The sequence below is a fragment of the Teleopsis dalmanni genome, chromosome 1 (assembly GCF_002237135.1).
Source record: "Teleopsis dalmanni isolate 2A chromosome 1, ASM223713v2, whole genome shotgun sequence".
In the NCBI taxonomy this organism is placed as follows: Eukaryota; Metazoa; Arthropoda; class Insecta; order Diptera; family Diopsidae; genus Teleopsis; species Teleopsis dalmanni.
The window spans coordinates 68,284,714-68,303,887 of record NC_051846.1 but is presented as its reverse complement, the minus strand read 5'-3'; the positions used below and the strand labels follow the sequence as shown (position 1 = coordinate 68,303,887).

Sequence of the window (19,174 nt, the reverse complement as noted above, 5' to 3'; positions counted from 1 at the left end):
CTTGAACTTATTACTATGATAAGAGTGTGTAATTCAATTAAAGTTTTCAAATGAAGATATTACTTGTCTAATATGTTTAAAGTCTGCAATATAACTAAAGAAATGAACTCTTTTAGAAAAGTTTGGAATCTTTGTTAAGCAATGCTTATATTCGCTGAATATATCGAGTTGAACCAATGGCGCTCAATTGTCTGTAGTGCATTTAATCATAAATTATCTGAAATTTGTTTTCTTCTTGGTTTAAATTTAGAAACGTTAGATTTAATTAAGAAATTACAACATAAACGACTATGGAATAAATTATTACAAATACAGTTAATTAGTGGATATTGTACTCGTTTATAATTTTAAAGTCAAAGCTTCTACCAAATTGAAGCTCTATTTTATTTATACCATATAATAGCTCCAACATACTAGAAAGGAATGTATGACTTAACCTACATTATTTCATCATATGTACATATACGTATAGCTGCTTGGATATGTTGTATTTGCGATATTGAGTAACTTAGAATTAAATATTTTTTTGTGCAGATTATAATTTGATGCACTATAAATGGATTAAAATTGAAAATTGACCACCTCTCTCATAATATTTTTTTTTAAATATTTTTATAAAAAATATATTTCTTTATTATACTAAACATTTTATTTTATCGCATTGAAATGGGACTCATTTTGTTCTGAACTTTACTATGAATCAAAAATTCGGAACATACCATAAATCAATTTTTAGTTAAATAAATATTTTCCAAAATAAAATAAATATATTTCCTATCGTTTGCTGCTAAAATCTATATAGAAGCCAATTAAACAAAATATATTATGAAATATTATATTGTTCTTGTTTCATCATTATATATATATTTTTATACCCTTAAATTCTATAATAAATACAGTTGTAAAAATTATATTAATAATTATAATACAAGACTAAATCAGAAACTTAATTGAGAAATAGTTTACTAGTAGTATAATAAAAATAATGTACGAAATACTTGTAGAACGCACTGCGCTATTGCCTTCCTGAACATCTTGCCACCAAGTCCATTCATATTCATAATACTTCGGATCACATAGCGGATCGGCGGGTTTATTGTTAGGTTCATGTGCATGTTCACGGAAATATGAAATACGTTCTAGCAATTCCAAAACAATTTTGGAATTTTTAAATTGTTCATATAAATTATTTTGTTCGCAGGGATCCTCATCTATATCAAATAAACAAGGCGAAATAAGTGGGTTGCATGTAATCACTTCAATGGCAGAAGTATTCTGACATTTGACCTCTGCATCAAGTCGTAATTCAGTGATATTACTCGCTTTACCATTGTTAGTATTAAATTCATACAAATTATGCCACACTGTTGTATTTCGTATGAGATTCTCATAATCCTTAGATCGATTGTCAATTTCATCGTCATGGTTTGGTCGCGTACCCAACCAAGAATCGTAAATTCCTTCTTCAGTAGTACCATTAATAAATTTCCATTTACCTTTAAAATAAGAAACATAATTGTCAATATCGTCTATGTTATGTACGATCTCCCGTTCAACTGCTTCATAGCCATATTTGAGTGCAGACCACAGGTTGACACCATCTAATTTTATACTTTCATTGATGTATATACCAGCAGCTGCAGCTAATGTCGGCAGTAAATCAGCTACGTAGATACGCTGCTTCCAAACTGTGCCTAATTTTTCAAATTTTGGTGACCAAATGGCAGCTGATGAACGTAAAGCACCTTCCCATGGCGAATTTTTTTGCTGCGTATATGAATGGAGATATTAAAGTGATGTTTTGAAAATGTATTTATTCTTTAAGTACTTACTCCTCTTAATGGATAGTTTGAAGCTGTTGTAGCATGCATGCCCACAGTTGGACCACCATTATCGGAATAAAACAAAATAATTGTGTTGTTTAAAATTGATTTTTTGGACAAAGCTTCTATTATATGTGCTACACTTGTGTCTAATTTGGACATCATAGCTGTAAATATATAAAATTGACTTTTAAGTTATTAAATTGAATAATGAAAAGCTTTATTAAAAACGAAAATTGAATCGAATTGAATTTTATATTCTATATTGAAATTACAAACTTTTGAACTAAATATTTAAAGTATGTGTTCTTTTACTCATCTGACTTGATAAATTCTCTATAAAAAACAATTTCGTTCCAAGTTTTCAACAAAAACATGCTCTCATATGGTTTAAAGCTGGCGAATATTTTCAAATTATTTAAGCCATCAAAGCTACTTAATACGATCACTATTCTACAAAACTTTTTTAACAATTCCTAACTCGAAATTTTTCTAGATAGTACAACGGATATATCACTAGATAAAAACTTAAGTGAACCTAATGCATTTTCTAATTTTTTGCAATTTTTTCAAAGATTGTTGCACTACTTTATCAAATACTTACAGATAAAATACAGTGGTATACTAAAAATAGTAAAGTATACTTGAGATGTATACTGTTACAATAATATACTTGAGATGACGAAATAAAAACTATTACAACATGTCCAATTATGACATCCCATATATATAAACTTACTTTGGAATATCACAACAGTATCGACACCTCAATATTATTCTCATTATATTACGAGATATATAATGCATTAAAGAAATTGTTTATATTAATTTATGTATAGTTTATAGATTATAAATTCATAATCTATATAAAATTTTTCTTTGCTTTTGTAATTTAACAAATATTCTAACATAGGTAAATCGAACAATTTTGCATTCACCATAGGTTGCAATACTTATCAATTCGATTAATTGGTTTAGCATATAGTAAATGCAATGGTCTGAGAATTTTTCATTAAAATATTTTTTGTTCCAATACAATATATTGAATATATTGCGTAAACTCCCAGGAGCACCTAGGTGTACGACCCGGTCCCACTTGTCAGACAACAAAATGATCTCATGACCTGAAAATGACACACTGACTTTTTGTTTTCAATTTAACTACAGCTGGAGATATTAGCTAAAATTTAACAAACGTCTAGGTTAAAGATCTGATGCTTCTTATTGGTCGAACAAAGAAAAGAACTCACTCTTCCTGCTTGATAATTGTTCAGTTGCCTGGGCTATAATCATAAACTCCATATATAGAATAAGCTATATACAGCAATATTGATGACAAGGGATGACAAATTCTTAACACATTACATATAATTTTCTAAATAGGAAATTAGTTATAAAAGCAATTCAAGAAAGTAGAAATAATTACACTTTATTCCTATGATTGACCAGCTTTTTCTTACACATTTTTAGAAAAGTACCTTGCCGGTTTAAGCTAAGGTAAGGAGAATAGATTTGTTAAAATATATATAAATTTAACACCACCTTTTTAGTTTAGAATAAAAGATCAGTTAAAATATATAAATTGAATAGAATGAACATAATTAATCTTAACGAATATCTTAGGAAGAACGTTGTATTAAAACAACAAATAATCGCTAATTATGAGATGCGATAAAATACAGGATCCCTAAATTTTGTCTGAAAGCTCTTGAAGTAAATTTCTGACTACGGGCATACAGTCGCATCTCTTTATTAATAATTATTTGATTATTTGTTTACCATTGAAGTATATTATATTGCAAAAGACCAAACAGCGTTCTCAACCAAAACAGGAGTATCCTAAAATCACTCTCTGAACTACACAAAATAGGTATATCCGATACAAATATTTGCAGATTTTGCTGTGATAAGGAAGAGTCTATGGAACATCTGATCACCAACTCTAATGCACTAGGCCACAGAACACATAAAATTTAAGCTGCATACCAACTAGAGGATGAATACCTTAAAAACTACCTCCGAAAGAGCTGGTTTGATTCCTCAAGATACGAAATGTTTAAATACAATGGGATGCATAATAGATAAAGCTGGTCGCAGCGCATAAAAGCCCTAGCCTAACTTATAAACCACTACCATTTCCATTACACTCACCTGCATACGTTCTTCTTTCGGGATCCTTAATATATGAAAATTTTTCAATTTCGTCTGGAGGTGCTTGTAAAGGTTTATCGTCATTTGCGGCATGTGGCGCTAAATGATTCAAAAGCAAGAACAACGGCTTCTCATTGATATTGTGATCATCGATAATTTTTACAGCTTTTGCTGTTAAAAGATCTGTGATATAAGTGCCGGTGTATTTCTTCGAAATATCCAAATTTTCTCGAAAATCGTGTCCTCTTGAGAAATTTTTGTTCTAATATTAAAACATTTAAGTTTTAGTATTAAGTAATAAGTATATACAACTTACTGGATTATATAAAGTGTGATCAAAGTAATCGATATAAGCGCCCAAATAGCCAAAATGATAATCAAAACCTCTAAGAGTAGGCGTGTAAGCTTTACGTGAGAAACCCAAATGCCATTTACCGATAATGCTAGTATAATAGCCATTTTGTTGGAATATTTGTGCCATTGTTGTTTCATTGACTGGCAAACTCCACGGCTGATCATTTGGTATAACGTAATGCTGCATGCCTTGTAGAAGATAATGATAATAAATCAAAAAAAAAATTGATTTAAATATTGCGGGTATATTTACTCACCTGTATTGATGGGGTACTTTCCCGTAAGTAAAGCTGATCTGGATGGTGTGCACATAGGCGGTGTATATAAATTTTTTAAAATGACACCACTGTAAGCCAAAGCATCTATATTTGGTGTTAGAAACTGGTTTGAGCCACGGAAACTGACATCATCAAAACCCTTAGAAGAGCAAATTTTACTGTAATAAATTTTTTAATATAAAATTAAAACCATACCATGTCATCTGCCATTATTATCACTATATTCGGTTTATCTACATTTTGTTGAGCTGAAATAACCTCGAAAATGGCCAAAAATATTAAAAGAATAGTTTTTCTCATCGTAGTGCAGTTCCGTTTCCGATTGATATATAAGCACTGAAAATATATTTATTTTCTTTATTTAAAATTCATTGTCATTGTCGATTTCAAATATTTTTGTAATTAAAACTAAAAGTAATTATTTATTTAATACAGTTTAAATACATAGAAAAATCTGAAATGGAAGAAATTATATTATCAGTTGGTTATATATTTATTTTATTTTGTTTGTATTTATTTGCATAAATTATTTGAAGTGCAGTACTTTATCAAATGAAATAGAAATGTTCCCACAAATTTGCAAACACAAGTATCTACAATATTCAAATGAAACATTTTATCTGCGGCTTAATCTTTTGAATATTGAAACGGATTGATGTCTTTTGAATGTTCATTTTGAATGACAATAAAAAACATACTTCCCCAAAGGTTGCAAAGAAATAATATTTAAATTTTAATTAAATAAGAGTATCTCAAAAGAAATTCAGTAAAAATGAATTTGTTTCTAAGTTTTTAAAAGTCTAAAGCAGAAATGGGGGGTTCATATTCTATGTTCGTCACAAAAGTTCAATACCTTGACCCTAAACCAATTGCATAGTTTTTTCAACTTGAAATTATTGTTATGATTTGCTAATAAAAAAATTTAAATTTCTATATAAATGTACATAAAAATTAGTTATATTTTATTAATCACTATTTTTTCAAATCTATGTCATTTATAACAAATATTTTGAAATATTAAAGTGCATCAACCTTAATTGAACTTTACCGTATTTATGAATATTTATTTAACAAATATTTATTTTTATATATTACGGGTGTTATCTTAATTTAATATATGATATATAATTAATTTATTATAAGTACATTCCAAATAAATTACTTAGTTTCTATTTAAGTGAATAATAAAGTTAGCTATGAAATATTAAAATAATATAAAAATAATTCATGTGAATATTTAAAAATAGATATGTATACATACTCAATAAATTAGTTTTATATATTACTAACATACTATAATTATTATTCCTATTATTTTGTGTAGGAGTTTGTTTCTCTCTTGTTCGTCATCCATATAAAATATTAATAGAGAGTTTACCACCATCAGTCCTCGCAAAAAGTCATATTGAAAAAAAGTTCTTTAGTGGTTTAGAATAAGCTTTAGTTATTAATAACAATTTTTACAAAAATCTATGAGTTCTCAAAACATTAACCTTTTGAATTCAGTTGCAACACATCACAAGCAATATCGATGAATACCAATAAAAATAATAAATCATAATAAATGAGAAGTGAGGAGTAGTGACAGACCGCCAAGCGGCTATCAACGCACTAAACTCGCATCAAAGCTAATCCTGCTCGACGAATTGAATCAGGTGTCGATTCTTAGATGGCATATATACAGATGGGAATTGTATATTCTGCGAAGAGAATGAAGATTCACACACCGAACAGACTTCTGGGAATGTATATCCTAACGGGAAAGGCAATAAAATAAGATAGGTAAAATAAATTAGGTTCTATATTACTTTTTATTAACATAATATGGCTTAAAGACTTACTCTATGCTCAAAAGGAGACACAATAGACCAGATAGTCGTACTGCCATATCCCCCCTTATTAATAAATAAATTATTAAAGAGTGATTTTAACTCGAAGAACAACTATTATAAAAACCGACGAACAATAATAAAAAAAGAATTTGTTCAAATACAATAATCGTATTAATAAAGATTCGCAATATCATATCCATTATTAAATAATTTTCCGGCAAAAAGTCATTTCAGCAATCAAACCTGCTAATTAATCTATTATAATTAAGTCGGGGCATAACCCATGTGACAAACTTTATTTTGAACACATTTTTAGGGTGTAGGAGATGCATTGACAAATATGTTCTCCTTGGCTACTGAAACCGGTTAGGAGCTACAGAGTATTTAAATTAAAAATTAAATTAAATTATATTCCTCACAAATAATTAATGGAAATAAAATTATTCCCAGAATCTTATAATACATCATTCGTTAGATCAATTTTTTTTGGAAAAACTATTTTGTTAGAGAACTACTAATCGCATTCTGCAAAATCAACTCATTAAAAATTGAAGATAGTATAAAGAAACTTAAGGTTACTTAGTTATAAACACTAATGTTATCCAGGATTACTTCAAAGAAAAATTTAGGTTTTATAAATATTATGTTAGTATATGCTACATATATCGTAATATTTGCACTTCGAATTCGATATTATTATATTGACTCTAGCTAGGTCTTTAAAGTTCTAACTTATTATTACTATTAGATAAATTATCTGAAATTTGGCAAAGTTTGAGTATATTTCGCTAATTTTTTTTAATTGTTAGAATTTTCAAGATTCCCCTGCTGAGTCAGAATCTCTGATATTCATAGAGAGCTTTCTATTCAAACTATCACCAAGCACACCAAGGTAAGAATGGCTGCAATTTTCAGCTCCTTTTACAAAAATTTAATCGTCGGAGAGAAGAATTACTGATATCCGTTATGTAGTGCTTTAAATATAGTAGAGATTTTGCAATAAAAAAAATGACACAATCAGATAAAAGAGTAAAGGAACTAACTGCTACGAGCTTACTATTTTCGACTCTGAAAAAATTCAGTGTGAATCAAAGGTAGTGTTATAACAAAAATATATGATTTTCAAGATATAAAGTTTAAATCTTCCTGTTGTTGTCCATGGAATAAATCTAAATAAATCGTCATATTTACTTTCCATATCTAAGAAACATTTATTGACAACACATATGTTTTTAACCATATTTATGGTTCTTAGTGCCATCAAATCCATTATTAGATAAATAAAAGTATATAATATAGCAATAATATATATTTTTTTGAATTAATTTTAAAAATAGTTAATTAGAAAATACTAATAAATATTTGAATAATGCCTAAATTTCATCTGAAAGATTATAACCAAATAATAATTTTTTATCGGAGATCGTATGTTTGTGTTAATAATTATGTTTTATTCTGATAATATATGTATTGTCAAGATCGCCTTATTTTTAAATATATTTTTATACCTGTGTATATATTATATTAATTGCACGCATCATTCATTATTTTAACATTTTATCTAATTTTTTCTGATATAATTAGATCTTATCTAAAACATTTTCTTGGTCTTATCAAAAACATTATTTTAGAAAGTTTAACTGTCAAAAATATGAATATTATATTCTTTCTGAGATTTTTGGGGCTTTATTTAAAATTTTTTTTTAATTTTATATTTGTTCATCATTAAAAATTACTGCTTTGATTACATATAGAATCACAAATGTTAGTACCAAAGTTCAAATATCATAAATAATTAGTTGTAGACATTGTGGACGTTTCAGCATTTCAGGTGCATTATTATATCATTATTATACATCACTAAATAGATTGGCGACACCATCATTATAATTACTTTCAATTAGGTTGGTAGGTTATACCGGCATCATAAGGGATCCACTTAGGCCTATAGGTCCAAGTGCACCTATTGACCACCACGGCTGATCCACATATGAATAAAACTTAATCAAGAAATCCAAATTTTAAAGTTACTAACGCCAGATATTGGTAACGATAAGATATTGTCTTTGTGATTTTTGTTTTCTAAGTAGTTTCATGTATCTAGTTTATGTGAGTGGGTCAGCGACTTTACATATTTCTTTGAGAGGTGATACTTCAGAAAGGTAATACTATAGTATCACATTACGATACAACATAGTTGTGTAGAGTAGCTATAACTTTTCAGATTCAATGACTTCCAAATGATGTGTTTCCACAGTTGGACATTTTATTAATTGAAGTAAATGAATATGCCCATATATAGAAGAAAAGTGTATAGCACATAAGCTTTAAACTCTTTTAACAACCTGTAAACTTATGCCTAAAAAAATTTATCTCTATATATAACATCTTCTTTTAATTAAATTTAGAAACGTCACAACAAAATGTTACTTACAAGGTGCGAAAAATTAATCTATCTGTATGTCTCTATCTCTATATCTTAACTTTATCTATAATCTCTATAGATTTATGTCTTATAGATCAACAGTTCGGTATTCATATAAATTGTGTGGTGGAATACTCCGATGTAGAACAAAACTGTAGGCAGATAGTTTTAAAAATCACTATTTTTATTGAAGAAGATATAGCATTGAAAATGTTAAGGAAATCATCAAACTTAAAAGACTCTGTTAACTTGAGTTAACTTAAACATGTATGTTCCACAATGTGGGTCTTACAGTTTTATTAATTATTTTGTCAACCTCTAAACAGTTCAGCGAAAGTTTCTATCAGGGTGATATGATATTACAATGAACTCTCATAACAGCTTTAAATTAGAAGCTGAGTATCACAAAATCACCAATTGATCTGCAATCATCGTTCAATTCCGTACCCGTTTTTGGTGATTCAGTATTATGTATCGTATTTTAAATAATGTGTAAACCACCAAAGATTAATGTGACTGCACAATAATAAATTGCCTTAAAAAATTTTTAATTAAATTATTTATTTAAAAAAAAATTAATTAATTATCGAATTATTTGTTCATCTAATCAATTGAATTTATTTTAATTTAATTTCACGTATCTGTATTTAACACTTTTCACTTGTACCCGTTATTGGAATAAATATTATTACTATAATATTATTAATGTTATAAATATTATTTTTATTTTTTATACCTTTATTTTATGTTTATTTCTTCGAATTATTTTTACTTTTTTGTATATATTCTATATTCTGTATATATTTTCCTCGAAAAAAATCATTAATATTTTTTCTAATTTTCTAAAATGAAAAAATTAGAAAAATGCATGTTTAATATTATTAATCAGTTTCACATTCATATATTATTACGTTATTTACTTAAAATAATATGTAACACTTTTGTAATAAAAATTCACTGAATATTTATATATAAAACGGATTGCGGTTTTGCTTATCAATTTGTACGTGCAAAACCTGCCTTAACAATAAAAACTCCGCCACCGTCTCGAATTTTTAAAAAAGTGTTATTGGTTTTACCACGAAATCTTATCGAATTAATTTATTAAAATGCTTAACAGATGCAAAATAATTCAATTATATGTACATTATTGTATTTTAGTTGTGATTACATATTAATTATATACAGCATTACAACAACAGCCGTTTATACTATTTATATAAAATCAAAAACAATTGTTTTCAATGTAAAGTCTCACCCACAATAATTGTCTGGAACAACAATGTAATGTTCACCAGTGAATCGTGTTTACCCCATGTAATTTCGGTAAATAAATAACTTTATTCAAACACGATCGTACAGCCTCAACAGTTAACTAACAAATAAAATTAAAATTTTAGCAACTCAAAGTTTTTATTGAATTGAGTCTAAATTAAATATTTGATTAGAGCAAAAAGCTCTAACCAAAAAGCTTAGAGTTGCCATCACTAAAATTTGCACACCAAAAAGCTTAGAGATTAGAACTTTAAGTCTTATATGAATTTGAATTTGCTATGTAAGCTTACTTATTGATCTAAGAGCTTTAAAGAGCTTTCCATTTCATATTATTCTATATGTTGAGTTGATCGAATCAATTCTTGCGCATACATTATATTAAAATGACAAAAATCTGTGACTTTATCCTATAGCTATCATATACACTGAACAATCCATTCATTAATTCATTAATTTTTCTATAACATTATATATTTTTGTCATATATACGAGGGCGGTTTGATAAGTCAATGACTTTTTGAATTTCCCGCGCAATTACTCCAAATGCAGAACTGCTGCTGTCAGATGTAATCTACCAGTGGGAATTTTTTAATTGTGAGCAAGCTACGTTGTTCAGTTGGTGTTTGATATCCGTTCAAAGCAGACAACCTCGTGAATTTTTACGAAAATGGGAAAAAGTGAATTTCGTGTGCTGATTAAGCATTGTGGCCAAAATCAACGAATTGGGATACGAACTGGTACCCCATCCAGCATATTCTCCAGATTTAGCTCCATGCGACTATTTTCTGTTTCCAAACCTAAAGAAATGGCTGGACAGTAAGAGATTTGAGTAGAATGAAGAAGTCATTACCAAAACAAACGCGTATTTTGAGAGCTTTGAGAAAACCTATTATTTGGAGGGAATAAGAAAATTAGAAAAACACTGGACTAAATGTATCGAGCTAAAAGGTGATAATGTAGAAAAATAAAATGTTTATTTGCCGAAATAAATGTATTTTATTCAAAAAGTCACTGACTTATCAAACCGCTCTCGTATATTGGATGATATAAAAAGTATTTGCCATTTTTTGGTACATTTAGCGACAAAATTTTTCTTTATTGAAAATTAATTTTAATTAAGGCCATGTACGAGTTCGAGTAAATTGAGCTAAAGCAAACTGAAATTTCCTAGAATTTTTTGCACTGCACTTATGTAAATATTTATTTATTGCACTTATTTATTATTTTTGGTTAAAATGTTTCAAATTTATTTATTTATTTATTAAACATCTTATAGAATTTTCACTATGGTAGCACCTAATTTACATAATTTTTATCTTAACTACCCTACTCGAAATTCTGGTAAATGCCAATATTCGCTGCCATACCGACATAATTTATTATTTCCCATAATTTACTATCAATTTACTCAAACTCGCACACGGCCTAAGTATTTATTGGTCGTTATTATTATTATTTATGGCCATTTATAATATTTCGGGAATTGTCATAATTCCATCGGTGTAGAACTTCTGCCCTTTATGGGCGAAAAATTTGGTTAACTTATTACTATTAAAAAATATCAACACCATCTGGTGACGAAAAACGATGAATACTTTTAATATTGCTTAATATATATGTTAGTGTGTTGCTAGCGCTCAGTTTTTGATCAACTGTTTTTTTATATGGTCATGATAATGTCATTTTTGTCTAGATTAATGATTTTATAGAGAGGTTTTGAACAATAATGAATTGCAACAACTAAGGTTTTATTATTTTTATTTGATTGAATTTTTGCTTGTCTATATACCTGTTTCGAGTATTGCCAAATACCCATCATTAGAAATCTTGAAATTATTTCTTATATTTAATTATTCTAAATATAAGATTATTAATAAAAAATTTGAGAAAAGAAAATCGAAATAACAAAGAATATCTGAAGAATATGGTAGATGTGACAAGTTGCAAAAACTTTTGGCGATTTACCAAACTTGTGTCGGGTTTCGTATTAAATTAGTGGAACACTGTTGATCAATTTTCATTTTTTGCTGATCAATTCTAGTCTTTGCTATTTAAGTGAATCATTCAAATTATCCCTCCGATTACAGTTACTTTACGATTAAATGTTATGTTTATAAAAATTATCCTTCTGAAATCCTGGTTAATCATTTTTACTCTATGATCTCTTGAGTTGAACTCATTTTGCGTCCTTAGTGATGACAAATTTCAAAAGTATGTAATTTGCTTGACATTAAATAATATTTATTAGTGCATTTTAAAGCTATAAAAAATTTTATATAAATTTATTTATATGTATTATAGAGTTTCTACCTCCTACATCAGTTGTTTCGAGACAAGGAGGTCCATGATATCCACAATCCAGGGTATCTAATATAATAAATATATATATTAAATTCAAATATTTTCTGTATTAAAAGAATATAACATACTATTTGTTGGTGCTTCTTCTAGAAAGTTTGTCCATGCACAATTATGTCTACTTGGATCATATTCCAATTGTCCCGGTAAATTGCCTGGTTTAGTAGCGCATTTACGATAACTTTCTACACTTTCACGCATATCATTTAATATGTTCTTATAAGCAGTATCCCAAACTAAATTATTTTGCTCACACGGATCATCGTTTAAATTAAAAAGACATTCCTCAAGTAGCGCATTACAACTTCGTTGCAGATTACCACATTTTACAGCGGCCTTATCACGTAATTGCTCAATTCTATACATCGTCAGTCGATATTTATCATATTTTCTTAATGCTTTTGACGTAGCTGAGTTTCTCACTTCCACAACATAACGTAGTTCTCTTGGATCAACGTCGTATTCTTCGCGATAAGTTATTAGATTGTCATAAGCACCATTCGATGTTGTGCCATTAATATATTTCCATGGTCCACGCATATATGAAACTACATTCCATATATCATCCAAATTATGTACTATTTCGCGCTCTTTGTAATTTGTCTCTGTATTATCATTTTTTAGCTCAGACCATAAACTTATGCCATCCAGTTCAAAGTCCTTTGGTAATTCGACATCTGCAGCTTCAGCTAAAGTAGGCAACCAATCACCAACATATATAGGCTGTTTGAAAATACTTGCACGTGCTTCAATTAATGGACTCCAAATGGCACCTGCAACTCGCACTCCTCCTTCCCATGGCGTATTTTTTTGCTGTAAAATATTTGGTTCAAATTTGATATTGTTGTGTTTTTGATATATTAACTTTAAGCTTTACTTACTCCTCTTAATGGCCAATTTTTGCCGGTGTTAGAAAATAAACCTACTGATGGCGCGCCATTATCTGAGTAAAATATTATAATAGAATTCTCTAACATATTTGCACGTTCCAAAGCAGCTGTTATACGACCTACGCTCTCATCCAATTTTGAAATCATAGCTGTTAAATAATAAAGATAGAGTTTATAAAAATATATAATATATAGTATAATAATAATAATAATAAAATATACTATATAATATATAGTATAATAATAATAATAATAATAATTAATTTAATTATTAACTTAATTAACTGAACTAATTCTTTTTGTTTTTTTTTAACTGTTACTCATGTCTTTCATATAAGTGGTTGCTTTATACAAGTATATTTGATAATTTCATTTATATATATTGACAAATGTTCCTATCTACATCCTATACCTTTTTATTTATAAAAAAAAAGTGTTTCTATAAACATATATTTATAAATATATGTAAAAATACATATTTAAAAAAAAATATTATTTATTTAAATATATATTTTTTTTGATTATAAATGAAATGAAATCGAGATTGTCGACAAGGTATTACATGGGCCAAACAACTGTTTTACTGCCAGTATTGTCATAACAACAAACAACTACCTGACTAAGTAGTGGATCAAGTATATTACCAGTAATTGTAAATGAAAAACTTTATTAAGAAACAGACCCTAATTGGTCAGAAACGAAAGAGTATTTCAAAAATACACATATTACTCTGAGACCCCATTAATTGTATCATATCGGCAACATTGTACTAACAGGTTATAATTTGTTCGGATCTTCCTTATAGTTTCTTCTCATTGTAAAATTAACCTCAAAAGAAGAGTGACAACACGCAATAATTATTATAAGAAAAAATTTAGGATGTTTATAAAACAAGATTATGCCAATAATCTAGCTTTTATGGGTCTTTGCCGAAAAATATTGAAAGGTAATAGAGTAAAATAGATTCTATTTGAATTATTAAAATTATTTCAAATTAACATAAATATATTCAATTTACTCATAGATTTGCAGCGACATCTATTAGTAAGTGATAGTAGGTGAGTGGTATACTCTTCGTCTTCTTCTTACGTCTATTTTAAATGAATTCAATTGATTTCACCGTGGCTAGATATGTTGTATAGTATCACTTCATGTATGTCTGACGAATTAAAAAAATGGAACAAAGAGGGAATGTTATATTTGGTTTTAAATTACATAGATGGCACACAGGTCTTCAGTTGGCTTAACCGACTCTGTCACAGTCGTATGAACCTGGAAGACAATGATCGAGGACCGCAGACAGAGACATTATTCGAAGCCAATACTCTGTGTTCTCCAAAATTAACTCATCAAAAAAAAAAAACCGAAAAACCAAAAAGGCACAATCAATTGACATTTCACCGAAGATTTGAAGATATATTTTACTAACATATCAACCCACCCACTAAAAACAATTATTTGCATATGCTCCCACATTAAATATTTTAGATACATTTCGAAGAGAATGTAACATTACATTTCTAATCATAGAAGCATAGTTGGGTTTATATTATTTTAATTTATTATTTATTTATTTATTATTATTTATTATTATTTATTATTATATTGTCTGTTATTCATTGATAATTTTAATTTATTCCTACTCATGCTTATTTTAGTTCTATTATTTTAAGATTATTTACGTGGCCATACTTATTCATTTTATTTTATTTAATCTTTTTATATATATTTTTTGTTTGTTTATTTTTTATATGTTTATTTTGTTTACTTTTAATTATTTGTCGCATTATTTTATTTTCTAAATAATAAATATTTATTAAGTTGCTTTATTTTTTTTAATTAATTTTTTCATTTAATTTATTAATTTTTTTTATTATTCTATATAATTTGTTAAGCTTTTTTTTTACTCATACGTGTTCTAATTAGTTTTCATATTTTTTGCATTACATTTATTGTATTAATTTTAATACTCTACGCTTCAGTATTTTTTTTAAAATACTTAAAGAATGTTTTTATTATATTTTCATTAATTTGCTATTAGTTCACATTTTTATTTTTCAAAAAGTTCTCTCTCAACAATTTACACATTCGGAAAATAAAAGGTAATGACAAATTGATTTCCACGTCAAATTGATGACAAACACGGGAAGGTCTTCCATTATCAGTATTAATCGAGGTACATTATCGTAAAATTTATAAATGGTAATGAAGATTAATGAGTTATGGAGAACTCTATAATTGAATATATTGCATTTATAAGGCAACGTTACTCTATTTTTCTCAAGGTCCTATCCTATGTACATGGTTTTATTTATAATATTTTAATCCCTATATATAGATATCACTTTTCTTTTTATTTTATTTTACTATTGTCTATCTTTTTTTATTTTTAGTTTGTATAAGCATAATTATTGTTTTATATGGCAGCGTATTTTAATTAAAGGCAAACAATAACGGCATATGGGAATAAATCATGGGTATCCTGGTTAAAGTTAAAGTTCCTTAGATATTTTTTAGAAAGTAAAATATTTCTTTCTGGAATATAAAATGATTAAAATGGAAATGGAAGTAATGAACATGTTGCAACAGATGTCTATTTTTGTCTAAAAAGTTTTTAAACCTTTAAAATGTTATAAAAAGTAGAGTATCTTTCTCGAAAAATAGAGCGATTATAACAAAAAGAAAAAGAAATAATGTATCATTAAAAATGAGACCTAAAAGTTGCAATTCTTATTAAAAAAAGATTTAAGGATTATTTAAACTGAATTAAAGGTTTTCAAAACAAAAAGTTTAAACTTCAAATTTTCGTATACTGAAATAAAATTATGATCACACATTTCTCAAAAAAAATTTTTACCTAAAATTGATTGAATCTTGTTATCTGCCAAAATATCGGAATCATCACCGACCTATAGTTGGCTTTGGATTCTCTTGATTTGTAATATACAGTACATATATAAAATATTTATATAGATATGTATATTCTATATATACTGTAAGCTATTCATTTATTATTTATTTATTTATTTGTGAGTTAGCATTAAAATTAATTTTAAAGTTAACTAAATATAAGGAACTGGACTGCTAGTTCTTTCGCTTTTAGGCTATTAATTGCTATTTAGTTATAATTAATTATGGAAGTGAATTTAATTATTTAATTAATATAAATATCTGTTTACAAGTCCGTCGCTAAAAATTCATTTTAAAGAAACTTGCATATAGAATTTTTAAGAAATCATTAGCTTATTAAACAGTCAACGTGCATTTATAATGAATATACATTCGTATATGAGAATAGAATTTATTTTGGGTCTTCAACCTCTCATGCTTCCACCCAGACTATGTGCATATATATAAACGTATATGTATATTTATATATATTATAAGGTTTATTATTAGGTTTATGAAAATGTAATTATTTTCTTGTAAAAGCTTTTAAATAATCAAATTTTATATATATACCTGCATATATTCTGCGATTAGGGTCTTTAATATGCTTAAATTTTCTTATCTCCTCTGCCGGTGCTTGCAGCGGATTATCCTCATTGCCTGAATGAGGTGCCAAATGATTAACCAATAGAAACAACGGCTTTGTATTTTTATTGTTAATGATAATACGCTCGGCTTCATTAGTAAATAAGTCAGTTACATATGTATCTAGTTTATCGCATTCTAAATTCAAATTGCGACGGAAATCATACCCCATATTATAGTTTGGAACCTAATAAATAAATGTATAATAAATTTTTTAAACTTCTAATAGCATATTAATGTTAATTTTTGGTTACTGGCATTTTTGATCTGCGCTGATAATAGTCTATAAATCCACCCCAATAACCATAATGGTAATCAAATCCTCTATATGTTGGTGTATATTCCGTTTTAGCAAAGCCCAAATGCCATTTCCCAACTAAATTTGTGGCATATCCAGCTTTTTTAAATATTTCTGCTGCTGTTGTAACATTCGTTGATAATCCCCATGGTTCTTCATTGCTAATGACAAAATGTTGGGTACCTTTAATTATCATAAAAATTATGAATATATATTAATATTAGATAAGTATATCCATTCAACAAATAAATATTGAAAGAATATTTAGTTCCACCTGTATGTATGGGATATTTTCCTGTAAGTAGTGCACTTCTTGATGGCGTACACATTGATGGCGCGTATAGACGATCTAATATTCTACCATGATAGGCTAAGGCATCAATATTGGGTGTTAGAAATTCTTTTGCACCACGAAAACTAACATCATCGAAACCCTTTTGATTTATTTAGAATTATCAATGGACACTTTTGATATCACTTTTTTATTATATATATTTTATATGTTTAATTACCATATCATCCGCTAAGATCATTATAATATGTGGTGATGTTGGTTGCTTTATTTTGGCTTCAGCATTGTTTACAATAAAAATACTTAATATTTTTAATAAACAAAAAATCATTTTTAATCTCACTCCGTAAAGCATTTTGTATTATTTTCTATAATTAGCGCTTCTAACTAAAATATTTAATATTTAATTAACTGATAAGTCTGTAGTCTTTGCTTAGCTGTAGAACACTAAACTGTAATGAACTCAAAACGGTTTTAAAACTTGTCGTTTTACGTTGATTTTGGGTTCATTAAAGCTAATACTCAATCAGCACACGACATAGTAAAACTCTTTTACACTAGTCAACAAAATATATTTATATACATTTTTGTTGTCATAAAATTTAACATTATTAAATTATAAATTACATATTAAATTATATGTATTTTAGAAAGTATTTTTTTTAACAATTATTAAGTTAGTGTTTATGAACGAAATTAATTTTTAATAATAACAATTAGATAAATAAATCATGTTGAGATTTTGAAATGCTAACTATCTCACAAAATAACGATCACACAATTAAGTGTTATACGCAGTCTCACATTTTAGCGATAGAGTACATAAAAAAAAACTTTTATACCTAAAGTAATCTCAATTTACAAACTGAGAGAGTTGAGAGCTTCATCAACTTAATGAACTAATGTTAAATCCCTCTACATACGTTAATATATTGGTCCAATAGATCCAAGTGGATCCCCTAGGGCTCGCCAGTATAGCATAACCTAATGTTAAATCGATTTTTTGTATTGAGTAGAGAGAACATAAATATTCTTATCGCATTTTTGACAAGGCACTGCTGGTTGAATTACCATCCCAATAAAATAGGCCTTTCAAAGGCCAGTATATAGCGCCTTCATAAAATAAACGTTAAAACGTTTGAAAAGATTTTTCGTAACTACTAGGTGAAATGAGCAACAGCTAACGAATCTATTTTTTGATCCACACCATATTTCGAACAAAACAAGATCGTTAAAGACACTAGTTTTTATCTAATAAACATAAACTATCTAAATTGTAGTGTACAGCATTCCCTTGTTATAATAAGAAAAATAATAAGTTCCATCGCGTTTTGAAAAGACCTAATATACCCTTTTTTCAGTTTTTTTCTGAAAAATAAAATACCAACAAAATGGACCTCTTTCTCATACAGTAGAAAGCTTCTGTAAATGCAAGCAGAGATGCTGCTTTAAGTTAATTCGACTTTTCATTATCTACAACTGCAATGTTTCCTATACAATCCATACATGTTTCTGATGTGTAAGTGTATTTAATTTTTCTTAAAACTCCCTCTCTAATTTCAATGCCACCTGATTATATTTAATTATCATAGCTACTTTATAGTCTGCTGTGTTTATTATTATGAACCTTGGTTCATCATAATGGCCGGTTAAATTTTTCTTTT

General features: G+C 27.7%; 2 protein-coding genes across 3 annotated transcripts; both read right to left on the bottom strand.

The window, feature by feature from the left end:
* Positions 1–871: 871 nt before the first annotated feature.
* On the bottom strand, positions 872–10,226 carry LOC119672466 (arylsulfatase B-like). 2 transcript variants are annotated; one of them, XM_038083525.1, is made up of 7 exons: positions 10,122–10,226; positions 4,802–4,942; positions 4,586–4,745; positions 4,291–4,517; positions 3,975–4,236; positions 1,833–1,990; positions 872–1,767 (listed from the first exon to the last, which is right to left on the bottom strand). In XM_038083525.1, exons 2-7 carry the CDS (start codon positions 4,904–4,906, stop codon positions 934–936), a joined length of 1,746 nt encoding a protein of 581 aa, XP_037939453.1. In that variant the 5' UTR covers positions 4,907–4,942; positions 10,122–10,226; the 3' UTR covers positions 872–933. The 2 variants fall into 2 exon arrangements, with proteins under 2 accessions (XP_037939453.1, XP_037939454.1); XM_038083526.1 differs by having other exon boundaries at positions 10,126–10,226.
* Positions 10,227–12,368: 2,142 nt separating this feature from the next.
* LOC119672936 (arylsulfatase B-like) lies at positions 12,369–17,959 on the bottom strand. The gene is made up of 7 exons (XM_038084109.1): positions 17,731–17,959; positions 17,493–17,652; positions 17,175–17,401; positions 16,849–17,107; positions 13,378–13,535; positions 12,568–13,309; positions 12,369–12,505 (listed from the first exon to the last, which is right to left on the bottom strand). Exons 1-7 carry the CDS (start codon positions 17,863–17,865, stop codon positions 12,411–12,413), a joined length of 1,776 nt encoding a protein of 591 aa, XP_037940037.1. The 5' UTR covers positions 17,866–17,959; the 3' UTR covers positions 12,369–12,410.
* Positions 17,960–19,174: the final 1,215 nt, after the last annotated feature.